Source organism: Camarhynchus parvulus, chromosome 3 (assembly GCF_901933205.1).
Source record: "Camarhynchus parvulus chromosome 3, STF_HiC, whole genome shotgun sequence".
In the NCBI taxonomy this organism is placed as follows: domain Eukaryota; kingdom Metazoa; phylum Chordata; class Aves; order Passeriformes; family Thraupidae; genus Camarhynchus; species Camarhynchus parvulus.
Window position 1 is genome coordinate 63,789,493 of NC_044573.1, and position 27,462 is coordinate 63,816,954.

Sequence of the window (27,462 nt, forward strand, 5' to 3'; positions counted from 1 at the left end):
TGCTGAGCAGTGAGTCCAGCCAAATCTGCCACTCTTCTGTTTAATCTGTAACAGTGTGATCAACTGTCAAATCTCAGGAGATTCTATGGAGCTAGCATTGTATTTAAAAATAGAGCTGATAAGAGTGTGGGTGAGGGAAGAGCACATTCAGAAATCTGGCTTTTTGCTCTTCGTGAGAACTCTCTCTTTCTCTCTCTCTCTTTCTCTCTCTGACAGATTTTGCAAAGAGCTCACCATATGGGGGATGAGGGCTTGGGAAAACCTTACCCTGAGTTCCTTCAATACTGTCCTCTGCTGGGGTGGTAAACTGTATGATTTAACTTGCATAGCTAAGTGGATAATTTGTTCTATGGTCCTAATGTGCTTATTCATCCTTCATACAGTCATTGGAGTCATTACCGAGGTCCAGTCAGTCAAATTGACAGGACAAAGTGTGATGGCTCTAAACAGACAAGGGCAGGTTTAGATTAGATATTAGGAAGTGGTGGATGCCCCATCCCTGGCAGTGTTTGAGGCCAGGTTGGACAGGGCTTTGAGCAACCCAGTCTAGTACAAGGTGTCAGGAGGGTTGGAACTAGGTGATCTTTAAGGTCCCTTCAAATCCAAACCATTCTGTGATTCTATGGTTCTATGAAATTACTTGTTTAAACCTTTACAAGTGGGTATGCAAACCCTGCATATGTATCAAGCAGAGCTTCCCCACAGACCAGTGGGGAAATATAGGTTGGATATTAGGAAAAAGTTTTTTACAGAAAGGGTGATAAAGTTCTGGAATGGTCTGCCTGGGGAGGTGGTGGAGTCACCATTCCTGAATGGGTTTAAAAAGAGACTGGATGTGGCACTTGGTGCCGTGGTTTAGTTGAGGTGTTAGGGAATGGGTTGGACTCAATGTTCTTGAAGGTCTCTTCCAACCTAGTCATTCTGTGAATTCAGTGCTACAAGGACCTTGAACCTTTGTCCTTTTCAACATGGAACTAGTAACTCTTCTATCTGCCCCTTTTTCTCTGGTCAATCTAACCACAGAACTTGTAAACCCATATTTTGTTGCTCTGTATGGAATCACTGCTGGGCAGGGAGGACCTGCAGCATGCAGGCTGAGGCCTGTGCTGTGGAAATGTTAGATGTGTCTGAGTTTCAGGGGCTATAGAATCCTATATTGCAGTCACTACTTGGGACAGCAAAAAAAATTTCTGTAAGAAATCCTTGCAGCTGAAGATATGGTTGATCAGGACTCTATAAAAACCATCCATTTCTGTGACTGTTCACTTGTACTTTAAATAAATGAGCCTTTAGCAAAGAGTCTTTTACCATATGCTCCAGTTTGAGTACCTATATATACTTCATATAAAATTATACTTGAAAGTCATATGAAAAATTATGCTAAAAAAACCCAGGGAAAATAAAGGACTCATTAGATAAGGAAACACAATTCACAGCCTCTTAAATTAGATATCTGGATCTGGTTATCCAACTTGGCTCACTTGCCAGCTCCATGGAAGTTACTGTATTTACTAACTTATCTACTCTTTTTAAAGAGGGAACTAATCTTGCTACATTTTTTTTCCTCTCTGCTCATACAAATTTGAACTCCCAACAGATTCTGTTTTGTTCATGATGGTGAGCTCCAAGATGGTTTCAGTATATTTTTGTTCTTTGTATTTTTAGCATTTTGCATATACATGATGGAAACAAAATATTGGTAATTCATCTATATTTTAGAACTTCTTTGTGCTTCAGAACTGGTGTAAATATTTTTCAAGGTTAAGTTTTATTCTGAACATTCAATGTGCCTCATAATGGCATTTTTTCTGGTGATTTTTAATGCTTTTGTGGAGGCAGTTTCAGCAATTAAAGCACAACACAGCAAATACTAAATACAGATTCGAGTGGAATGGTTGATAATTTTTGTTTTACACAGCTCAGTTTCCTTATCTCTGTGCAAGGGAGACTGATTTACTTAAATTGGAATGTATAAGCTCAAAGATATATAGCACTGAGTACATATAGTTATGTGGTAGAGCCTTTAGAGTTGGTAACGTACTTCTAGGGCTTTAGATATTTCAGTTTACTCTAGAGGTCTGTTAGAGTCAGCTTTCAGAGGTTATGTGCTCCTGCCCACCAGTAACATCTGAAAGCAGTAACATAAAAATGAAGCAAATGTGTTTTGGAAATACTGATTCAATTCATCAATTTCAAAATTAGCTCCTTATTTCTACCTTAATAGGATGCATCATGCATGGGTTTTTTTTGTATTTTTAATCCAAATTTTGAGAGTTTATCCTTGCTGCAATCATCTTGGTGAAAGACAAAGAGTATTTTCATGTATTTCAAGGTACTTCATTATAGTTGTCTTCTTATTTCTTAATTTTCCTGTTCTATCTGTTAACTGCAGTGGCTGTGTTAAGTGAAGGTCTTGTCATGGTGAGTGCTGGGGCTGTGTTCCAGCAGGGTCAAGACCATGAAAGGCTCAGTTAACATATTGTCAGTGGTGTCATTGAGCAAGGACTTCCATGAATGAACTGACTTCATGGAGCATTTTCTGGGACAGTGTGCAGATGGGAGTCATGTGTATGACTGCCTCTTGCACTTCCTTACTGCATTTTTGGGTTTTTTTTGTAATTTTTACATTGGAAGCTTGTGCATAATGTTGTTTTGGAAGGATGCAGCCAGATCCAGATTTTTAGTTAAGCTATTTATCTTTTCTTATTAATGCTTTTTGTTTGGGTCTTTCAATCTTCTTATCTTGTGAACACATGACAATTACTTTTCCTTCAGAAACCCTGGTGACATTCTCATGTTCTGGGTTGACCCTCTGATGCTTGGCTCAGAAGATAGCAAGACCAATAACTAAATGGTCAAAGTATAGATATTTGTATCATACTGTATCATACTGTCCTGCACTAACCAGAAAATTGCAATTGTGGTGCTTCCGTTTCATTTTAACTGATTTAACCAGATATTCTTATTCACAATATTAGAATGACACAGCAATGCACTACATGATGTGCAATTCTTAAACCATGGAATTCCTAAATGTCCCCAACAAATCAAGCAGCAATACTTAAACTTTTATGCTTCTTTTACTCATATTTATTGAAAGTTACATGCTCACTTAGCAGCTTGATTTCTTGTTGTTTTCTAAGTGACCAAAGATCAGGTTACATGTTTACTCCTCCCAGATCAATTTGGTCACTCAAGTAATGTGTTAAAAGTAGAATGATCTTACAGCCAAGCCAGAGCCGCAAAGTTACTTTTAATAAGCACTCTTGTCTGTGTTAATTTTAAGTCAAAAGCAAAATAGTCTGAGGATACCGTGGTGGATTAATACACATCATATACTAACCACAAAACAAATCTGATAGGCATTGTGGGTCAGTACACACCAGTACAACTCAATTTTTGTGTTTCAGTAATTTTCTGCCTTCTTGGGAAAAAAAAGGGTTCATCTAAAAATGTGTTTTCTATATGTTTATTAGTTTACTGTGAGAAAGATACAAGGCACAAGACATGAGCAAATTATGCTTTACAGAGATAGACATATCAAAACCAGAGTGTTTTCTAAGGCTGCTTGTCCTGCACACCAGGCAGCTCCCAGCAGTGCCATAGCTAATGGCTGCTGGTCCTTGAGCACTGTACAGGAAACAGGCTGGTCCTGAGACATCTGTGACATCTTCTGAGACATCTGAGACATCTGGTTGGGTGATGGGTGGGTATAGAAGTGCCCAATTAAACTGGATTTTATTCCACCAGCATAGAATACCTTGTCATTTTAGTTATGGAATTCTCACTCCTGAGAGAAAAAAAATATTATAATAGTGATACATGATTCTAGCATATAGTATGCAATTAATTATTCTAGAATCAATGTCAGTGATTTTTGTAGACTAAAAGTCAATGGGAAAAAAATGAGGTAGGGAGCCTCATTAAGTTGTAGTATTTATAGTTAGAGCATGAAATAAATTTTTCCATCCGACTTTTACGTATGGGCATATGACAGTACTGAGCTGACTAAACTAAGCACTGGCATAACTCCATTGACTTTACTGAAATTTCATCCCTTTGCAGCAATATTGGGTTTGGCTCAAACACAAGAGACCAGATAATTTTCTGACTGGTAATGCTCATAGCTTGTATTTCTGACTTGGAATAAACAACAACATATTTCAGGCTATAAGCAGATAATGACGGCCACTTGGAAGAAATTTCCATTTTCAAGTATTCATACAACATTGCACCACTGGCTGGTTGTGCTGTAGAGTGTTTGGCCTTCCTGTAACAGTTACTTACAATTTAAAATTCTGATTTACTGCAAAGTTATATAATTCACCAGGGATGTTAGTTGCAAAAGGAAAACAGGACTTACTCCTTTGAACACTGAGGTGAAAAAAGGCCAGGAACCTGAACTACATGGTCTGAGCCTTTGTTTCAGTGACTGCATACAAGGGGTTGCTTTTTGATTAACCTTAAAAGCAGGTAGGTTTAAACAGGTCAGGCTAAATGCTGTTTTTGTGCTTCTAATACAGCAGTTACTTCATATTTAAGGTGAAGTTTAACATACATGAAGAAGCCCTGCAAGTTACTGTGTAGTGGTAGCACCCAGTTTTGGATGCATCATCCTTCTGCACTCATTTGTCTGTGTGTAACATGGAGTGAAACAAGTCTTCCTTGAAGAAAAATGCCAGCTATGAAAATTTGAGCATTGTCAGTGGCAGTGAGATCAAAACCCTGAACTGCAGCACTGCTGGGGCTTCCCAGGCTTTAGCATAAGTTTTAGCACAGAGAAACAAATACAAAAAGTATTGGTGCTCCTAAAATCAGAGAGTGTGTTCACAGAAAGTGAGAGTGACTCAAGGGGGCTCAAGAACAAGAAAACTGGAGATTCTGTGAAAAAGTCATGCAGTAGAGTAAAAGAAACAATTTTTAAAAAATATTTCTTCGTGAAGGCACAATGTCTTGCAAGAAAGCTGGATATGTTCGTGAGTCCAGGGGAAGAGGCTCCCTGGCTGCTCTGGTAGAGGCACTTAAACTTTATAGGAACCAAACTGGAAGCCTGGGAGAAGACCTGCCTCCAGCCTGTTGGTTTTTACATATTCTCTCCATCTGCTCCCAAGCCATTTATATTTCCTCTTCTACTGCCTTTGGGAAGAAGGAAGGATGGAGGAAAGGGAAGATAGAATAGCAGAACTCAAAAAATTTCCCCTTGAGAAAAATATACCTGGGAAAGTCTTGTTTATCTTCATAAATTGCTGGTTTGACGCCACTGGATGCCACTCCTGCATTTGTTCTTCCTGCACTATCTGAGTTGATAACACAAAGTTGATTTAATTCTCTGTGATTTATTTTAAATTAATACGATACACACACACACACACACACACACACACACAAAAAAAAAGGTGAAAAATTCCTGACACCAAAGGGTCTTTCAGCAATGATGTAAATAATTTCTCAGGTGAAAATCTGACTCTGGAAGCTGGAACATTAAGAAGAATCTGCAATTTCAGAATGTTGGAAATAAACCATAGCTATGTTTATAGATATGGTAACAGTGAGCTGCTTGGTTTGACTCTCTCCCATGGCATAAGCTGTTAGTAAAAGCACAGTGCAGAGCAGATTCAAACTGGTATCCACTTGTGCTCCTCTGTGAGACATGTGCACTCTCATTTGCTTGTAGAAAAGGCAAAAATAAGAACATTGTGTACATAGTGTTACTTCATGATGCCTACTGTGCAGATATTAGATGACACAATTTATTGTTAACGCTGTGCAGTGCACTCTGTGTACTTTGAACAAAACATTTCAGTCTTTTATAGGCCAGCGTGCCCCTACCAGCAGGTGTGCAGTTCCTTAGGTAAGCTAATCTGTTCTTAGTTATAGTGACTCCCAATCCAGTTTAATATCTTGCTTTGTAACATACATAGTTATTTTTTTGGAAAACAGGAGGAATTGTTCTAAGGCTTCTTAAACGCTGCTAAGACTTTGCTAGGACACAGTGTTCAACTGTAAAAGTTGTGGGTGGAGGAAAAGAATTGCTGTACTTAGTGAAGCAACTCAATAACTGAAAATTTGTGATTTTAATTTCAAAGTAATTTACAATGTAGATATGCTTGCAGAAATACCACTGCTGTTTTTGATAAAATGCACACATGCCTAAAGTTTTAATTAGATAGGGGAAATGGTCTGCATTCTCTTAGAACAATGGTTAGGCATTTGGGTTTTTTAATAATATTTTAATTTTATTAAATGTGAAAGCAAGTGTGTAAGAGAAACATTGAATTTATTTTTTGCTTTAATCAAAAGAAAATGCTGCTTTCACAGATTATGCTTCAGCTTAATTCCACTTCAAGCATTATGTTTTTACTGAGGGGGAAAAAAAGGGATGTGATTTCTGAACCTGGATCCACAGACCATTACATAAGACATACTCCAGCTGACCTTAGTGAGACAGCATCTGCCTAGCACCAGTGCTTAAACTGTTACTTTCTATTGTTGTTTTCCTCTGTTCATTCTGCCAAGAAGGTGGAGTTTGTGTCAGAAAAAAAAGGAGGTGGGGAGAAGGCTTTTCAGACACTAAGAAATTGAGTCCATTCACTGTCTGGAGCATCAAATTTCACAATAATTACCTGGGGATGCAGGCTGTTTCCACTTATGGTTTTATTTATGTGTAAGGTTACATGAGTTGCCCCTCACACTGTGTTGCTGCTTTCCATGAATATCAGGACCTTGATACCTCCCTTGACTGAGGCAGCACTGAAGCACAGATTGTCACACTCCTAATTCTTATCAAACCAAGAGATGTAAGAGGTGATAAGCTTAGCAGTTGAACTGGATGATGTCAGTCATTAAAGATCTCATGATCTTTAATGACTCCATGTTTCTACTCTCATGCAAGTCCCCTTAGCGTAGGTATGCTCCCTTGGGACAGAGGGACAAAGACATAGGAAGTGGACCAGAGCCACTGCATCCCACCGCTCTGCATGGTTGGGCCTTGCAGGCAGGACAACAGACACTTGTTAAGAGGATGGACTTGGGGTGTCCTCAGGGCCCACTGCATTGCCAAGCATTAAATGGCATAAGCTTTTTTTTTTTCCTAGGAGGTCCAGACCAGTCATCATAATTTTTCAAGAGATTTTTTTTTAAAATCTAAACCAAATACTGCTCTGGGTCTAGAACTGGATACAGAAGCAGACTGCAGCTGTGAAACATTGCTGGATAAAGAATAAAGCATTAACAAGCTAAAAATTTATTTATGGAGTAAAACTACTGGCTTCAGTTTGGCCTGGTTTCCAGACAGATACACTGTGATCATTTGTAGTGAAAAAGCTTTACTAATTACATTCAGTTTCTATAAAAATAACTCAAAATCCAATCATAACAATGAAAGTGTCTCACGTTCGGCTATCTGACTACTTAAGCACAGTTGGTTTTTTATTTCTGCTCTGAGCAGTAGCACTGTCTAAGCACAGATGTCCCAATGGAGATGCCTTGGAAGACACAGCCCTATGGTTGGAGGGGATTCAGCCAGGCTCTCTGGCTGTGTTCTGGCACCCTCATCTTGGCCTTTTTATCTTTTTTTTTTTCATCTGCAGTATTGTTCATGGCTAGACAGGAGATACATAAGAAACTGTAAAACTTCTATGAACAACAATACAAATTACATAAAACCACTACAGTGACATTTATTAGAAGATAGAAGAACAGTTACCACACCTTTCCAGGCATATAGCTTTCTTGCAGTCATGATATGCCCCTGGATTCTTGCAGCTTTATTTCAGATTTTAGGGCAGCACCACAAACTCCAGAGCTTAGCAGTCATGATGCAATTTTTCCTCTAGCCTGCAGCTAGATACCTTCCCCATCTTAAAATTCAGCTTCCTTATAGCTCACCATATCCTCCTGTAAATATGCTAAGTACTCAAGCTAATCCAACAAAATAGTATGCTACAAATGTTACACACAGTCAAGTCCTTTAAAGAGGCCTTGAACTAAGCTGTTTATGTGTTTCTTTGTCTTCAAAGTTTTGCAATATACTTTAGCTTTTATTATTTCTTCTAATATTCATGTTTACCTACCATGCATCTCTCTCGCAAATATTCTTCAATATTGACATTGGCTTCAGGGTTGAAGGCTGGACACTTTCACTGAGATGGTGGCAATGAAAATTTAGTTCCTGCTTTGGTGTTCTGCTGTAAACCAGTATTTGTGGCTTCTTGAAAATGCTTCTGACCTTTTACCGTTCAAGGACTTCTAGCAACAGTCAGAAGGGTTTGACAGGATCTCCTGCAGGTTTACTATTTGGGTTTTTTATTCAGTACTTGGTAACATTTAAAGTCTGTGTTTCTACAACTCTACCTACAGAACACCCACTGACACTCTGAAGTTAAAACAAGCTGGTGAGGAATGCACATCATGTCAGGTCTTCAGTGAGTGTGCAAGGGCTTTATACAGCTAAGAAAGGATGAAATAACAACATGCAGCATTTCTACATGCTCATGCCAGTACTTCTGAGGCCTGTTTTATTGAGTATGTTATGAATACCAAGCTAGGCATAAATAAAACATGACTTGTGCTGAAACAAAACATATAACTTTCCGAAGAGATGAAAGCTGTTCTGTGATCATCAGCTACTAATTAAAAATGCATTGGGTCAGCAGGAAATGTTTGAATACAGTTTTATTTATTGATTGTGAATGTCTCCACGCAAACACAGAACTGATCCTGTTTCACCTCACCTCCCTACGCTATCACATCCATCATAATCTACAATGCTGTCTGAAGCATCACTTTTCTTCTTTTGGTGGGTGTGCATTTTGTAACCCTGGTACGGCTATGCTGAAGTTAGAAGTTGCCCAAGCACGTTCTCCTTCTCTTTGTCTGATGAAGTGGATTGCTGATTGAGTCAGGGTCTTGCTCAGAAAGTAGTTTACACGGGGCCCACTGGGCTGCAGTTGCAAGCAACAGTAACAGAAAGGCTGCTATTGCAGAATTATCTTTTGAAGTATTTGGAGCAGACTCAAAGCAGCGTGGAGAGGGGATGCGCCTCTTACGGGGTTTTAGTTATTGCTGACACGAGCATTTTGTTCCCAGTGCTGTGGCTTAAACTTTTTGATGTTACTGCGGATCTTGTGGTGGAACTGATCGTTCAAACGGATGTCACGATCCTTCTTTATTTCCACATCGTTTTCTTAGTAAAACAAACATAAGTAGGGGAAAACAGTGATTTTATTATGAACTCTACTTACTAAGGTCTGTGCATACTGACCTTGAGTATTTCCAATGCCGCAACTCAGGACTCAGGCATTTCACTTTCCTTTTCCGACTGCCTTTACACCACGCTAAGCGCTGTCAGTTCAGTGCTTTCCCCGGGGACGGGCACACCCCGCTGCCCCTTCCCCGAGCTCGGGGTGAGCGGGCGGCGCACACACGCCCAAACGCGAGCCCAAAGCCACCTCCGCGGCCCGGCGGGGCCTGAGCGGGGCGGGATAGGCTGGGCCGGGCCGGGCCGGGATGGCCCGGACGGACTCGCCCCCCGCCGCAGCCCCTCGCTGCAGCTCGCCCCGTGGGCCGGGTTATGTAAGCGCTTCGTCCCCGAGCAGCAGCCGCCGCATCTGCGGCGCTCCCGCCCCTGTCCCCGCCCCGCTGCCAGCGCCGGAGAGGCAGGAGGCGGCGGCGGCAGCGCAATAGAGCAAGTTTTGTCTCCGGCGAGGGGGCGGCCAGGTCCCACCGCGCTCGGCAGCGCCGGCAGCATGGCCGCGGCGCCCCTGGGGCGGGCAGCAGCCCCCGCCGCGGCGGCAGCGCCCCGCTGAGCTCCCCGGGCAGCGGCAGCGGGAGCGGCCGCCTCCGCCGCCCATCCGGGCCGCCAGCCCGCCCGCCGGAGAGCGGCGGTCCCCCGGCCCGGCCCGGCGCGGCACCATGTGGGGCGGGCTGCACCCCCAGCCCGGCTTGCGCGGCTACAAGGCGGGTAAGGAGCGCTAAGCAGGGGAAGGGGCTAGGGCGGGGGGAGGCTCAGGGGCCCGCGCCGCTTCCCGTCCCCTCCCCCGGCCCGGCCCGGCTCCCTCCCGGGTCCCCGCGGGAGCGCCGGAGGAAGCGGCTCCGTCCCCGCCGTGCGCGGGAGGCGGCGCGGCCCCTGCCCCGCGCCCGGAGCGGGACGTGGCGCCCGGAGGGGGCGCGGGGGCCGGCCCGGGGCCGCTGGCGCCGAATCGGCCCCAGCCGGGGGCTCAGCGTTTCCTTAGCTGGACCTCGAAGCGGATGACAAAAGCTGAGCTTAACCTACATAATCCGTTTGCATGTTTTGAGCTTTCTCTTCCGTCCCCGATTTATGTTGATATACCCTTAAGCAGGGTCTGGAAGCGTGCTTCTCTTGTAAATTTCGTTGTAAATTTAGACCGGAACAAACGGGTCGTGTCCTGGGTTTTTTGGTGGTTTTTTTTTTTCCTTTCCATTTTTTTCTCCACCACTTTTCTGTCTCTGGATTAATTAGAGCCTAGCTCCTGCAGGCTGGCAGGGATGCGTTGAAATGTTAATGCTTGGAGTTAGGTTGTTCCAGGGGAAACACCTCTGTGCAAGCGATGGGCTGACTTCCCCTGTCACGGCTGTCAAACTGGCAGAGCAAAACCGGTGAATTGGCTGCAGAGCCGTGTGAACATTGCTTTTGGGCAGGTAAGGCGAGGCACCGGCTCTTTAGGATGCCTTTTTTAGGATTTGAAAATACTACCGGCTGTATCACCTGTCTTATTTTGGCAGGGCTTCTGCAAATATTTTGTCAGGTTTGATTTATTGAAGCAATCGATCACAAGCAGAGGTCTGTGGTTTGGCTCTGCCATTGCAAGTGCAAAGTAGTGCTCTTGGAGTAATTTCTCTCCTACAGAAATTTGGATTTATGTTTTAATTTTGGGTTCACAAAAGATGACTGTATAATGTGTATACAGTTAGCTGACATATTTAAATGGTGAGATTGTTTTGCTTGCAACTGACAGGGTTTTTCTTGCAAATACAAGAACTGCTAAGACATTCTCAGCAGCTGCCTGAATCTCTACAAGTAGGCTAATGTTCATCCCTATAAGGTGAAAGAAGACATTGTTCTTTTTTTCTGTACTGTGATTAAGTTATTAATTTCTATGTATAATACATTTGCCTTGTTGAAGCTTTTTAAAAAACTATTTAGTGCTTCCTGCAGAAGAATGGAGTTACATTGTCTTTGTACTACAGCTTGCAAAGATAGTGGGTATTCTGAACAATAGGTGTGGAGATTTCAGTTAATTTGGTGGAAACTGCAGGAATTTAGGGTGTTTCAATTCTTGATTATTTGTCTTTGGGACAGGAATATTAAAAGGTTATATCATGTGCTCTGACACTAACTTCAGACCATTACAGAGGTTGTTAGTGTTCATTTTTTTCTTGTTTCAGAAAACTTTAGATTGTGACATTTGATACATTGTTTTCCTTTTTGTTTGGGGTCACGTAAAGTGATTTTAGTATTGCGTTGTTTATCAGCAATTCCAGTGAATTACTGAATTAATGTTTTGCTTTGCTTGTTTGTCAGAATTGTCTGTAAGACTGGAGAACAAATTTTGTGTATTGCCTCTAGTTCCTCCCCCATCCCTTCTTTTCTTTTGAACTTGTATTAACCCTGAGTGTTTAAATGTATGTGTCTCTGTAAGCAGTAGAGGTGTAAGGTAGCAAAACTGGTAGAAAAAAGATCTAATTTGAGATATGATAAACTAACAGAAAGTGGTGGTAATTAGAAGGCAAGTTGATAGAGTTTTAACCTTGAGAGATGATGTCTGCATTACAATTTCCAACTGAGGAGTGCCCCCTTCATCTCTCCTACTGGGAAACAGTTGAGAAGCTGTTTTGTATGGTTTGTAATCTGTCTGAAGATGTGGAAGTTAATTAGCTTCGTGCAGGTATTTTTATTGAAGGAATGACAGCTACTAAGACCTTATGCTGTTGTTACTGCCATGCTAGGTGTTTTTATTTTTTTTGTAAGGAAGCTGTGCTTGGGAAAAGTATTTCATAGCAGAACAGTAGTGTCCTACTAGGAAGCAGGAGTTTAGGCACTTATTAAGCTGAAGGAACCTTTCTTCCGCCAAGAGATGTTTAATACTTCAGTGGCAGCTACTTGATGTAGATTGCAATTGGTGGGGAGTATAAGAGTTAATGAGTTGATAATTACTGGTAAACATATTTTTATACTGAAAAGTCTTCTTTGCTAGTTGTACTTTTGTTATCTATGGATATGGATATATAAAGTCTTACTTTCGAAAATCACTGACAATCATACAGTTGAAAATCATATAATTCTCTTACAAAGCTAGGCGCTTACTGAGTTATTCTGTTTACACAGGGGAATTACCAGTTTTTTACTAATAGATGCAAATTAATTCTGGTTATCTTAAAATGTAACAGGCAAGGACACTTTTGGAGCATATTTAATTTGTGACCTTCAGTTTTACTCTTTCTTCTCATTTCTACATGGTACTAGCTTTTTAGTTCAATGGGAGTGCCTTCTCTGAAAAAATAATTGCTGTCTTGTTTGTATCCCACTGAGATTTTTTTTTTAGATAGGTGCTTCTTGTATAATCAGTGAATTTAATGACACAGTTTGCTGCTCATGCAAAATAATTTGAGCGGCCTACAGTCTCAGTGCCTGTCCTGAAAAATTAAATTGCTGAAAAATTAAATTTGAAATGTATATGATTGACTTAAGTCTTTCAGTCTTCTTGAACATGTGACTATTTCTGAAACCCTTGCAGCACAGTTTGTACCTCTGTAAAGACAGCAGTTACGTGCTGTAGGAATTTAACTGCAGTGAAGGGCATACAGCATTTTAATCCCTTAGCTTATTTATCTAGACCAGCCTTTGAAATGCACATTTGGTTAATAACTCTTTTAAGACTATGAAAGTGCTGGTCTAGATGTGGTTGGACGATGTGTGTCCAACAGATGCCTGTGGAAAGTGAAAGAAGCACTCTTTGAAATGAAGTAACACATATTTATTACTTGTAGTAAACTGTGCCGCCTCTAGTCAAGCTTCTTTCCACTGTCCATTATTGCCTATTGGTAATGTTGGGCATCAAAAGGATTTTATTGACACTCCCTAAAATAGTAGCCGGCAGCCCTCTGCTCCTGGAGCCCTGGCAGCGTGATTTGCCCTGCATTCCTTGTACTTGAGCCTCACTGGCAGCATGACACACATGGGTCTGAAAGATTATTTAACGATGTCACAAGCAAAGTGGCGGCGGCAATAAGGTCCCAACATATTGTAAAACCCATGTAGCTTTACAACTGCCTTCTTGGGATACATGTGGGCTTCAAAGGCAGCTTCCTAACTCAGCCAGGGTGGGGAGGATGGGGCTGATGACACTCATTTTCATCCTTTGAGGTGGAGGAAGAGACAGAAGTCCAGTGGCTTTGTTTCTGTAATAAGTTTTCTTGTTCTGCTATTGGGGATGGGCAGCCAGGGATGGTACAGCTTTAGAAGTATCTTGGAAAGGCAGGTTTATCTTTTCAGGCAATAAATGGTGAGTTTGTCCAAGCATAGATTTCAAATTGGTTACCAGTTATAGGTGCATAATTGTGTTTGTATGTGGTTCATTATAAAGATTGTTTACCCAAACTTGAAAATGTAACGTCCCAGCTGCAAGACTGGCTGCTAGAATGGCCTCTGCTGTCTTTCACAGATTGCTATGGGCTCAAATGACATTCTGTGTTTGAGTGATGGTGAACAGGAGCTACTTACTTCCCTTCAAACACAACGCCTTTATTTTTTCCTCCCTCCAGGCAACTCACTTTTATGGATATAGCATCCACTCCTTTAATGTGTGCAGAACACTTATGTCTTAACTGCTTGGCAAGAGAAGCATGATGGATGTAAGGGTGTATTATAGCGTTGGGTTTGGAGGTTAGCAGTTATTCTGATTCTGTTTGTTACACTTTGACTGAATATAGACTTGTGGTTGCAGTAATTCTTTGCTTTTAAAATTTTAATTAAAGGAAGTAGTTATTACTTTAGTCATTTTGAAAAGAATGCATTTGTTTTAAGGAGTTTTACAGAATAAATATGTAGTAAAAAGCAGCCTGAGCCATTCTGTCTGCCCTAGTGGGAGGTGGTGAAGGAAGTGCTAGTAGGAAAACAGCACCTGTAGATTCTCCAAATAATGTCTAGATTTTATGTCAATCAAATACTGATTCTTACAGTGCAAAATTATTTATGCTAAGATTTTAGCCAGTAACTTAATACCTGTTGAAGAACCCATGTATTTCAAAATATGATGCATACTGGTAAGAATAGCTGAAAGCCTCCTAAATTGCATGACTTGAGGTTGTAGCCAGAGGTGATCATCTACCATTGTTAAAAGCAAAGCTTGTTTGTTGTAGACAAGTTAGTTAAGGAGAAGAGAGTTTGTACTATTATTGTTCAGTATCAACTGCTCTATGTTCTGTACTCTTTGGATGCTTGTTTTTAACATACAGCTTGCCTGTTTTTTAATAGTTAAAGAGTTAAACTAATTGTCATTTCCTGTGCTGGTGGTTCTTTGGCTGAAAAAGTGCTGACTTGCTTGTAGTCATCAGTAATCTCTTGGGTGGCCAAATGTGTCTTAGAATTGTATACTGACAATGAAACAGTCTCATTGTGGTTGTGATTAGCCCAAAAACACATTCAGGCGTATTCCCTGTGATTCAAAAAGTGGCTTTTGTACTGGCTTTTGCCATGGGTTAGCTTTGGCTCACTACTCAGATGCTTGCTGCTCCCAATCCTCTGTGAGACAGGAGAGAAAATAGGATGGAAAAGCTCGTGTTGAGATGAAGACAGAGAGATTGCTTGCCAGCTGCTGTCACAGGCAGAACAGACTTGGCCGTGGTGTCAGTCCATGTCAACTTCTCTTCACACTCCTTCCTTGTGCTGTTGCCCTGCTCCATCCTGGTCTCTCTAGGGCCTTACAGGGGGCATCTGACCAGAGCTCCTGCTCCTCCTACTGTGCTCCTGTTCCTGCCTCTGGGTTCGCAGGGCTGTTTCTCACACTCTTGCTCTCCCTCACTCACTGCTCATGGGGAGTGTTTTGCTCTCTCTGAACAAATGCTTTCCCTGAGGCACTGCCATCATGGCAGCAGGCTCAGCTGAACCCTGCTGTGGCTGTCTTGGAGCTGTCTGGAACCGGCTGTGGCCATGGCCTGGCAGCCCCAGACACTCCTCACACAGACCTCCCTGCAGCCTCTGCCAGCAGCTGGGCAGCTGCACTCCATAAAACATCTTCAGGAGGAAGCCATTATATTTTGATATTTCTTTTCTGGAATAATCTAAATATAGTGTCCTGAAGTTTATTGCTGCCAGCACTGAGGGAAGGTGTCCTGAAGTATAATAAGTTCTGGCTCCTGCCTTAGGCTCCTACATGAAGTTTTTTGCTGTCTTGGGCAAGTTGAGGGGGCACTAAATGTGTCCTGTGGGACATTGCAGATCAGCTGCAGAGGCCTAGAGGTGGATGGCTGGAGAAGAGGAGGAAAAATTGCAGCAGGGAATAACTCATGTTAAATATGCTCACAAGTGTGTTAGTCCTGACACATCATGCCTCATGTTCCCAGGAACTGCTGAGCCCTGTGGAATTGCCCCTGAGGATGCTGGCTTTGCTGGGGCACTGTGCTCCACAGCATCTGGCTCGGTTGCCTGAGTGCGAACATCCTATTGATTGCACAGCCATGCTCAAGTGACCTATTTCTCTGCAGCCAGCCGTGCTGTAAATGACACTGCATCTTTCTCTTCCTCATTCCCCAGGGATCTCTGCTGGTTTTTGAGATTTGAAAGGCCCATCTGTAAAAGGAGTCAGTAACACAAAGAAAAGAGGCTGAGTTTTGAGAATTTTTTATTCTTTTTCCTTAAAGGTGTGATAGTCTCTGAAATACAGGAAAATATGGCAGGTAACCTCCTCTTTTTGCCTGAAGGGCTGTATGCAGGTGAATTGCAGGGCATGATTTTATTTTGCAGGTAAAATAATCTAGTGAGTAGTTGCTCCCAGCTTCCTGTGTACTTGTATGCCTCCCATGTACCCACTCTAGCACTTGCTCAACCTTACAGCAAACTAAGTGGGGAAGCTGCATCAGGAAAATACTGAAGTTAAATACTGAATGAGGGATTTACAGTTGCCTGGTGTCAGGCACCTGACAGAAATCTGTCTGTTTCACTGTAGGAAACATCTATACTATTGTTTGGAAGGTGTGGGATATTTAGAGTCAAATAGACTAGCTCTTCAATTAGCTGGTGGGCAGTGGAAAAATCTCCCGGCAAGCACAGTCTTGGTTTGCTGCTGCAGATGACATCAGGAAGTATATATTTAATCCCCAGACTTACCAGGAAGGTCAAGGAAGGTTAAGTGAGGATCAGGAAAAAGTGACATTAATTCCATTGGACGGTGTAACTTCCACCAATTAGTGTACTCACAGGTTTAATTAAGCAAGTCCAGAATAATGGATGACGACTGAAGAGGTGGTAGGAGACTCTCAGTCTTGCTGAGGAAGAGCAGTGCAAGTTGTGTCAAGTAAAGGTCTTAACTGCCTCTTCATTTCTTAAAATACCTGAAGTACACCTAGCAAATGCAATTAAAAAAGAAAAAGATGCTTTCAACCTTCTGATACACTAGAGACCAGTGGTGTGGTATTCAGACGAGAAACATTCTTGAATGATCCTGGAGTCAGAACTGAGATTCCTTATAAGGTATCCTTATGTTTTTAATGTTTGTTTTACTCCTTTCATAGCATAGTTTCCAGATGGTGTGGAAAGCTGCAACTTTTTTAAATGCTTCAAAACAAATTAACCTTTTTTTTTTTCAAGCCTGTCTTTCTTGTAAGATGAGGTCTTCCCTCCCGAATGCCTGCCTTCAGCATTTAGACCTTTTGTCAATTTTCAATGCCTTGGGAGGCATTCTTATAGTTGAGAATTAGTGATTTGTATAAAAGTTCAGTGGCTAACACTGATCAAAGACCTGGTGGTTCTGTGGGTAATAAGAAAACAAAGTACGAAGTGAACTGACCTAACTAAAAGCGCAAAAAGGCATTGGAAATACCATTGCTCAAAACTTTATCATTTTTGCTACTTAGCAAAACCAAAACTAATAGTTGCAGCCTTAAATCCTTTCTATTCTCTTCATCATCTGAAATTACCAAACTGATTGAGTAGAGGCTTTTGTGTGGTTGGTAGAATTATTGTAATGTAAAGCTTTACATTGAAAGTGATTTTAGTTGTAAAGACAGAAACATAAGAAGTGCTGGTTTTGACTGAAAGTATGCTGAATAGAGATGATGGCATATTGTGTTAAGGATTATTTTTCTAACTACTTCTTCTCAGTTTCCAGGGTATTGTCCTTCTTTACATTGAATAGGTGTGATAGGAGGCTGTAAAGCTAATTGTGGGGAAAAGTTGTGCTCTGTGACATGGGCACTGGAAGTTTGTAAGGAAAATCTCCTCATGTCTTACGTGAAGGGAGAATTTCATCCTTTCCACTGAAATGTAACAATGTGGGAACTCCCTTACATAGTTCTGTTATTCTGTGCATCGTTTCATTAGCATGCACTAAACCTATAGCCTGGAGGCTGTTTTTGGATACTTACTTGCACATTAAAGTAGGTCCTGTTGTGTTTATAATGCGCATTAGACCTCTTTAACAGTGCTAAGATTTTGTCCTTAATTTTTCGTACTTGAGCAAAATATTTCAGTGAAATTTTATTTTGGGGAGGTCTCTGTCTTCTCCATTTATTTTAGTGTCAAAGATATCTTTAGAACTGATATTTGACTACAAAGAGGAGAGAAATGATGCACTTTTCTAAAGTAAGACTGTTAGACTCTTATTTGTTCCACTTTGCAAAGTGTGGGAGCTACTTAAAACCATTTAGTATTTTTTGAGTCATTTTAGGATTACTTCACTTTTCCGCATGCACAGAGGAGATTGAATTAAGCCTTTAAACAGAGATAGAGAGAGAGAGGACAAAGGTAATTCTGTAAGAAAAATGTTAGCATGACTAACAGCTTGGAGAGCAACTTACCTGGTTGTGAATACTAATAAAGCTAAGCTGTAAGAAAGGGTGAAATAGATGATAGCCTATGATCATTACATTTTTTTTGATCGGAGGATTCAGCTGATCAGCTACAAGTGCCCAGCTTTCTTAACAGACCCTAGGAACTGACTGCATGTCCTGAGGGCTTGCTGTTTAAAGTTTATGTTAACTTCAAGTATAACTTAATGTATTTATTTTCCTAGGTGTTCCCCTCTTCATACTGCAGTTGATAAACTTTCCAAGTTTAAAAGGTAGCCTTCTCCTCCGTAGTTGCTATATGGAAGTGGATGGAAACTAGGAATATAATTTTGTGTTTCCATGGGGTGAATAGTGCATTGAGTCCAAAAACAAAGAGGCAAGCCAGCATAGCAGGCATGAGGTAATAGTTGTAGTCTGTGTGCCAAACATGAAATAAGAAACATCTGCAGTTTGTATTTTGAAGTTCTGTTTTATGCAAATGTTCTGTCTGGAAGCAGAAAACTCACAGGAGTGCCTTCAACAATTGGATTGAGTTTTTGGTCTTGCTCCTGTCAGTGATGAAATGAGAGCAAACCTCTTTCTTTCCCCTCGAGGCTGGAATTTAATCATTGGTTTGATGCTAAATAACTACAGCTAAATGCTGTCTGTATATGAATTATAAAGTGTGTTATGAATTTGTGTTTGGGTTACATACTTTCTAGAGTAGAAGTCAGGGAAGGCAAAGCTCAGTATTACGTACCTGTGTCAGTTTAAGGATTTTGCCACCTTTTTAGTTAAGAGTTGACCACAACTCTCTGCTAGCTGAATGGATTTTGTCTTCCTCAGTGAAGGCAGCCAGAGATTTATGCATATCTAGCTCCAGTTTAGAATCTGCCTCAATGTGCAGTTTGGCAGTAGGATAAGCCTGGTTGCTGCTGAGCATCAGACCTGTATGTTCCCACTCCCTCCCTGGCATTGCTTCTTGTCTGACCTCTGGCTGAGCAAGCTTATAGTCCAATTAGCAGATAACCTGTTCTGTGAGCGAGGACAGTTTGTTCCTGACCCGCTTGCTGTAGACTCTGGAGTGGCAGGGCTTATGCTGGGGAAGCAGGAGGAATGTGTGTCTGGGCAGGGTGAGCAGCCTCTGCCTAGCAGCTGACCAGTAGGTCCAATTAGCTCTGATGTCAAACAGCCTTCCCAGCTCAGACCCATTTTAGCCAGTGGCATAAGCTGGCCAGCTGGACTCTCTGATGGAAAGACAGAGCTGTTCTCCTCTTACTTTCTGTAGACTCTGGTGGGGGTTATAGAGAGTGAGCTGCCTGATGCTCATTCGTCCAATTGACTTATCATTTTTAGCTACCATTGTTCCTTTAAATGGCATATTTTCCTGCATGGGATACCTTGTAACTTGTTGTACAGTCCTGTACACATTTGTAAAGTCATAAAAATCAGACCTTGTGAAGGTTCACTTTGAAATACTGTTTCGTGTAGAAGACAAATATTTTATAGTTGTAATTATCTATGATGAGAGATTCTACATTTAGCCACTTCTGTGGGCGGAAAAAAATCAAAACTATTTAACCTTTATTAAGGAATTTGAGAGGCCAAAGAAGCTGTAGGTTTGGTGACAATCTACTTTAAATTGAGCTCACAGGAAACTGAAGCACAAGTTTATGTTCCTTAAAATATGACCATAGCCCTTTTTTGTAAAGGCAGTTTTGATACTGCCAGTCAGGTGTATGTGTACTCTGAGGATTGTATTTTGAGTATTTTCTTCTTAAGGTTTCTTTCTTCTACTTAAATTTTTTTCCTCTACCATTTTATGTTTTTCACTCTCTCTAGTAGGTGAATTCTTTTGCACATTAGTAATACAGAGGACAGGCATAAGCCTTTGTATACCAGGCAGTATTATCAGCCTTTGTAAGTCGATAAAAAGGTCTCTCTCAATATTCTTCTGTTTAAACTCTCACATTCCTATTTTTCTTCCCCTGTTTCCCTCTATATCTGTACATTTTTATCTTTTTCATGCTTAGAATTGCTCTAATCTGTTTGCAACTGGAAAGCTATGAGAACTTAGTTAAATAGCTTGCAGGCTCTGTCAAGAAAGCACACTAATAAAGGATATGAGTCCTTAGGATGAATCATGCTTCAGCTATCTGACACTGTAAAGTACTTTTGAGAAACTGAAATGAAAAAATGAAATAGTTCAGGCTGTCATTTCATCCCACCTTACCCTGCTTTTTATTGCACTTTGATTAAACTGCATCATCCACCTACTCTCAGCTGCATTCGTGTGAGAGGAGGGACTGGGACCTTATTGTATCTTAGTTCATGGCCAGCGGGTAGAGCTTTGAGTTTCCACCACCTCCAGAGCGTTTGTAAAAAAAGGGTCCTGAAACTGAAATCTGGCCACCTTCCCTGGAAGCATTAGAAACCTCTATTCCCAATGTTCTGCTCACCCTGGAAGAGAAAAGCTTGCATTGTAGACCTGGAACTTGTTTTGGATATCTATATTCATAAAACTTGCAATTTGTTTTGCACAAGGACCATGGAGATGAAGTGCGCCTGGGAAGTATGTGTCTAGGAGATTAGGGTTGGGATGCCATTTTTTAAACACTATTTTTGAAAGAATTTATGAAGTAGTTACTTATTGAAGTAAGTTTTTTTTTGCCTGTGTCTGGAAGGAACACTGTCATGCCAGGATCTTTTTATTGTGTCAGAATATCAGATTGAATGACTGCACTTATCATTTGTTTCACCTTAGACTGAAGGAGGCTGCTGTTGCGCCATTCTATTGCTAACTCTCAGCTTTTTATACAGGGCTTTTTAAAAGCCCTGTATAAATGTGTTGAAGTGTGACATCTGCTCTTGTGTCTACTTTTGGAAAGGCTTTTTAGCATTTTGGGTTCCCCTGCCTCCATCGCCTTTTCTCACTGTGTTGTCTTTCCAGCAGTTAAAAAAAAAGAATATTATCGATGAAGGCTTGTTGTGCATGAAACACACCCCAGAGTGAGAATTTCTTTAATCTTGTGGCAGTAATGATCTTGCAGGTATGATGGGTAAACAAACATTTTCCAACCAAAGTAAGTTTTTTCTTACAATACAACGACTGTATCATTGAGAGACCATTTGTGGGTTTATTTGTAGACTTTTCCTAGATGTGTGATTATGCAGCCCTATGGTACAGGAGAGAAAGTAAAAGTGAGGCTATTACACCTTAAAGAACTTATTGAGAAGGGAGTGTGTAGAAGATGCAACCAGAATAAGTTCAGCAATGTCAGGGGATTATATGAGTGGATGTGGGAGAGCTGGGTTGAAGGTGGGGTGATTTCTTTCAAAATACTGTCATGTGATCTTTGTGCATAATTAGCAGTGTTTAGGGTAAAGGTACAGATGGTGAGGGTAAACTAATTAACTGTGGCAGTGTCTTTGGGCTGAATGCTGACTCTCTTTCCTTGCAAGGGCTTCAGGCAGACTTCAGTGCCATCCTGGCGTGAAATACAATTGTACAACCTGGTCACATCCATGATGACCAGAATGAGCTTTGTGTAGTTAGTTTTGATAGTACTGTAGAGAAATCTTCTTCAGAATCCTTTGACTGTATAAATTTGCCCTGGCTGTCATGGGTGTTTCACTTCTGGTCACAATCCATGTCAGTCATAGTGTGGAATAGAAAAATCAGTATTCTTAGTTCAGGATGTGTCTGCTGTGAAAACCCAGTGAAGTCTTTTGCTGTTGCTTTCCATTCAGTGTCTAGGTAAAGTAACAGTATCACAGCTGTCACTTAAAATAACAATCTTTACATTCAGGCATGTTAGAGATATTTTAGGAACCAAATGTAAAGACAGTAATATTATGTTGTGTATGTACATCACAGGGGATCTGTGCGTGCCACTGAAATTAGGCATGGTAATGATCCAGAATTAACTGTGAGTGTTTCTCACAGCAGTAGATGACAGCATTCTGTAACACAGAAAAAGATACATGTTTTTGTGGAGTGAAATTTCAACAACTGTTCCCTTTTAATAAATAATCTACTTCCTGCCCTTTATATACTTAGTTGTAAAGGGGTCTGTTTTAAATGCCTAGGCTGGAAACAGAGGACTATGTTGGTATGTTTCACTGACCAAATTTAAGGAGACATTCAACTTTTTGTATAAACAAGGCTTCTTTTGAGATTTTTTTGTGATCTTATGTGTATGTTGTCATGTTTGTTGATGGAATTTGCAGCCTGGTAGGATGACACTACTTTTTTCTCTCCTAGTGAATTCTTTGAAAGGTAGATTTTTCTAACCCAATAAAGAATGATCACAGACAGATGCTAATATACAATTCAGCAGCACAAATATTGATTAGAAATTTTTGCTTGCTTTTCTTACTCCACTCTGTATTTTGGGCAGATGGATGGTGGCTGTTGATTGGCAGGTTAGAGATCAAAGCAGCAGGGTGAGGCAGGTGTGCTGGCTGAGCAGTGTGGGGACTCCTGTGTATCTTCCCCTTTTACGCTTGGTTCTTTCAGTGTGGGCTGTTTGCTGTATGAAAGATTGTACATTTGCAGAGAGCTGTTCAAAAAGGAGATGGGGAGCATAGAATGGGGTGCATAGCAACTGGGGATTCCTCAGGACTTGGCTTAGAAGGTGAGTTTTTCAAATAAAGAAAGTAATATATAAATTTTTAAATAATGTCTCGGACTAATGAGATCTATAAGGTCCTATTTTATGAGTTACTTACTGTTCAGGCTTAATATTTGGGTTTGTTTCTACTATCTTGGTGCTTGTATTTGGCTGTTTATGATACAGCTTTTCAAAGATGATTGAACTCACTTTCTCATGCAGACACTTGCATATTTGTAATGGCCTTCTCTGAAACAGAATCTCCATTAGCTCTGCAGGGTAACACAATTGTGTGGGTGTGCCATGAAACATCAAAAACTGCAGACTCCTGCATTATTAGCTAGCCTTTTCAGAAAAAAAAAGGAGTATGCTTAATGTCAGGGGGCAAAGAAAAAGCATTTCTTGAAGGACACACCTGGGGCTTGGTGTGGTGCCAGGCTGTCTGTGTGTAGGTGTAAAACTGAGAATAGATTACAGCAGGGTGATTTGTGGCGCCTGTTACTTTCTCTACTCACAGTACCTGCAGAGATCCCGATGGGAATCAGTGTCTGCCCCCTCTAGTATGTTCACCCTGGTTGTTAACTGAGTCTACTTGCCCTGGGTCGTTGCATCTTTTGGGGCATATTGCAACAATTTGTTTGGAACATGAGAGACTCTTGAGATGTTTGGAACTAACTTGGAATGGAGGGTGGTAAAATGCTGGAAGAACCAGAGAGGCTGTGAGATCTGTGTCCTTGGAGGTGTTCAAGACTCAGCTGGATGGGGCCCTGGTAGTCTGATCTAATTATCTTGCTTTCAGCTGAAGGTTAGAGTACGTGTCTTCTGAAAGTCCTTTCTTAAGTTACTCTCATTCTGTGGTATTTTTAGCTTTTATTCCTCAAAGTTCTACCAGAGTGAAAAGTAGCTCTCCCTTTTGGGCGTTTGTTTATGGATGGTTGTAGTTTCACCTGCTGAGCGTTTCTCCGAGAGATCTGAAGGGTTTGACACTTAATACTGTCTTAATGCTACCACTACTCCATATTAAATTATCTGGTACATTTCTTTTAACACTTGTGTAACACCATAAAAGATGAAATGTCATCAAAGAGTTGTATGGTGGAAAGCAACATAATGAAGGGTGAAACTATCTATATTCCTGTTCTATAAATGTATTTTAAATGTCTCCTAAATCAGAACTGTCTCTGATTTAATTAGCTTGGCATTCCATAAGTCAGTTTGACTCTTGCTTGAATAGCTAGATGCAGCTTGAGAGGGATGGAGTGGAATTCTTCTGGAAAGTAGCCCTGTTCAGAGGGAGGTGTGGTAAAATTACTGTTCCCAAAGCAGCCAGTGTATTAGTGAAAAATGTGCTGGATGGTAAGAGAAGAAGAAACGTCCCAGTTTCCCACTAGCTGTGTGCAAAACTGTGACACTTGAGTACATTAGATGATGACACAAGAGAGGGTGATATGAAGGATGACACCTGGAGCGGTATGCCACTGGAATCTTGGCTGGTACCCCTTTACAGGGTGTGACTGGTGAGCCATGGGCACGTGTGTTCATGTCTGGCTCCTCTGGTCTTCCCCCTCACCCTTGGACCTGAAAGATACTCACTGGAATAGTTAAAGAGACTTCTGTAGAGGCAAAACTAAGCTTAAGGAAGAGAAGGAAATGCACCATACAAGGTATGGCTGAAGCAGAATGAAGGGGAAGGAGAACTGGGTGATTTTAAATTACAGGGAGAAAAGGTAGGCAAATGTGCTAAAGGGAAGAAGAGGCAGTAATCTCAACAGAGAATGAAGTTGAGGCAAGTGAGATGGACAGGCGCATTTAAGGCCTTCAAGAACCTACCTACAAAAAGGACTGTTTTAGATGTCATGTAACAGGTCAATAGCACATGCCACAAGCAATTTAGTGTATAAGTATTTATCATGTTCCTCAATTTTCAGCTGGCTTGGCAGGCAGCTGTCACCACTCTAGCCACTAGGTCTAGTGATTTAGCTGCTGTATGGGAACCATGTATGTATTCATGTATGGGGATTTGGGTTGTATATATACCCACATATTTAATTTTTGCATTGTTTTCTGAACTATTTAGTTTACTGGAAAACAACTACAGCTGGAAATAGCAAATGTCCTTGCAGAGGCAAATTGCTGTTACGACTTCAGATGGACACTGCTGAAAGTGTTTAAATGATCTAAAAATAACGTCATGTAGCCCAAGAGACATTATATGTGAGCTGATGCTTCTTCATGAATCATTTCCTGCTGAAAGTGCTATACAAAGCTAAGTGCTAGAGGGGGTGTATGTATGTGATTATATATAAATGAGGAGCAGCTATGCTTTTTTCCATGGTTCATTATGTACCTGTACTGGTTCAGAATATGAATGTGGTGATCAGTATTCTGCCTTTAAACAATGCTCAGATTTAGGTAGTGGCTATTGGAAATTGTAATGGTCTTCTGGGATTGTACGCTGAGATAAATTTTCCCCTGAGGTTGGCTGTGAGAATATGTGGCCTACTTTAAAAACTCCTTGAACAGAAGAAATAGTTGCTGCTCTGAATTGTGCTTTAAAATGTAATATTTTAATGATTATTTAAATGAAAACAGTAACCAAAATTAAACAAACCACTAGAAGGATACATGTCTCACAAAGGCAGTTTATGTGCAGCTACATAAGGAATTACTTTAGGTATCAGTGTTGAGGATTTTATTGCTGGCTTTATCATGTAGGTCATGTGGTTTATGCCCAGCAGAAAAGGACTGTATCTCAGTGGCCAAATGTTCCACTGGTTTCTGTCCTAAAATTAATTCATTGCTTTGTATTTGAAAGCTTGCAATGCAAAATTCTGCTGTGATTTGAGGATTAGTTCTAGGACAGGAATTGTATGATAAATGTCTTGTCAAAGAGTACAAGAAAGGTTTAAAATAGTAAAAATATATGGGTTGGAATTTTGGGGAAGCTTTCATCTAGCAAAAGGATTTTACTTAACAAAAAAACCCTCTAAGACACATACACACTCTGGCTCAAGTTTTATCTATGAAACATAGGATTCAGTTTTAATCTTCACAAGTATTTTGTTGCTGATTTTTGTGTTTATCTCCAATGACAGACTTCCTGCTTTCTCTTTTGTAGGCTCAGATTATTCCTCAGTGGGATGGTTACCTGGTACTGAATCTCTGTGGCAGTCCTCAACAATTTCATCAAGCAGTCCAAACAATCCTGTGAGAAGACACAGCATAGCTTCTGACAGCGGGGACACTGGGATTGGTACCTCCTGTTCTGACAGTGTGGAAGGTGAGTTGACACTGCTAAGTTCTGTATGTTTCTGAGAGTGAAACAATCCAAAACATTTTAAAGATGTTTTTCACAAGCTAACCGTACTTTTGCAAAGCTGTTGAGCGCATGCAGTTTTTTTCCTTGCTGGAGCCAAGTAATTGTTTTGGTAAGGGTTGATTAATTTAGTTCTGGATGAGTTGTGTGCATCAACTTGCATCTCTGCCACAAAGGGGGTGCTTGTGTTATGTTTTGATAATTGCAGTTGCAAGAAGTGCCAGATTTATACAGAGGAGTAATGTCCTGTACTACAGCACTCGATAAACAAGTAGGGAAAAAGCAGAAACTTTCAAGGGAGTTGATAAAAGGACAATGCTTTCTGGTATTCATTGTGTGTGTCATATAGTGTGTGTCAGCAAAGAAAGTTTGCTCATCTTGCTGTGAGGAAAGCCTGTTTTCTCTTCTCATCTCCACTTCTGGTGGGAAGGAATTAATGTTTTATTGCATGGAATTTGACACATAGTTAACGATCTCTGAGAAGAATCAACAGTATCTAAAGATTGTCAGAATTTAGTTTGGATTAAATCATGATTAGTCAAAGGTGATCTTGTCAGGGAGGGGTACAGCCTCTACAATGGCAGTGTTTCCATAACATTGTCACCCTCCCTATACAACCTGTCACTGGAATTAAGCTGGAATGAGAGAGATGTAGTGAGACTTGAGGTTTTCTCCTTGCATTGACTTATTTCCCGAGTAAGACTTTTGAGACAGATAATGAATGACAGCAGGATTGTGATATACTTTTCTCCAGCAGCTTTCTATGCCTGATAAATTTTGCAAAAGGAGTAGCTGGAATGAGGAAGAACAGGAAGAATGAGTAGAAATGAAGTAAGGAATGCTGAATCAGTGTAAGACAGAAGGCTGTGTGGAGGGCTGAGCATTCCTGTGGAGAGGTCCAAATGCCTCAGTTAAGTCTGTCAGGCCTCTTTTGCACATAAGAAAATCCTTTCCACCCTCTTTCTGTTGCATCTGTCAGCTCATAACTTGCTTTCTGCTTCCTTTCATTTGTAAACAGTTGTTGGCTTTGGCAAAATAAATGTTTTGCTCGAATATTCAAGTTCTTGGGTGTAAAACTGAAATAATAAATGGTTATTAACGCAGAAGTTTTTTGGTTTTTTTTCCCCAGAGATGTAGGGGGGATGAAGTACTCTCATGGTGTGTATTTATTTATAGCTTTAATCACTCCCAGACAAATGCTGCACAATAGTATTTTAAGATGCAGTATTTGAATTAAAACCATATCCTCCCCTCCCCCCTCTTGAGGGCTTCCCCATTTGAGGGGTGAGATGAAGGAGGAAATGAAACAGCAGCTCCTCATCAGATGTTCTGTTCTCCTCTGTAGGCAAGAGAATAATCTGTTCAGGGCTGGGTGGGGGGAGAGTAAAATAAAGAGGGGAAAGGTTGCAAGGTTGCAACAACAGATAGTTTGTGAAGTTTGTCTTTGGCAATGCTTTACAAAGGTTAGTTCTACTGCATCCTTAATGTTTCACATTTCCCACCACCTTGTTTGAAAAACTTTTAAGTAGC

General features: G+C 40.9%; 1 protein-coding gene across 2 annotated transcripts in view; it reads left to right on the top strand.

Moving 5' to 3' along the window:
* Positions 1-9,818: 9,818 nt before the first annotated feature.
* The window catches only part of CEP85L (centrosomal protein 85 like), a 104,679-nt gene continuing 87,035 nt past the window's right edge, over positions 9,819-27,462 (top strand). Inside the window, exons 1-2 of one of the 2 annotated variants that reach the window (XM_030944308.1) lie at positions 9,819-9,961; positions 25,735-25,896. In XM_030944308.1, coding sequence (XP_030800168.1) covers positions 9,913-9,961; positions 25,735-25,896 — 211 coding nt within the window. In that variant the 5' untranslated portion in view covers positions 9,819-9,912. Of the gene's footprint in view, positions 9,962-22,577; positions 22,641-25,734; positions 25,897-27,462 lie in introns of those variants that run through there. The other variant, XM_030944309.1, reaches the window with a different exon arrangement.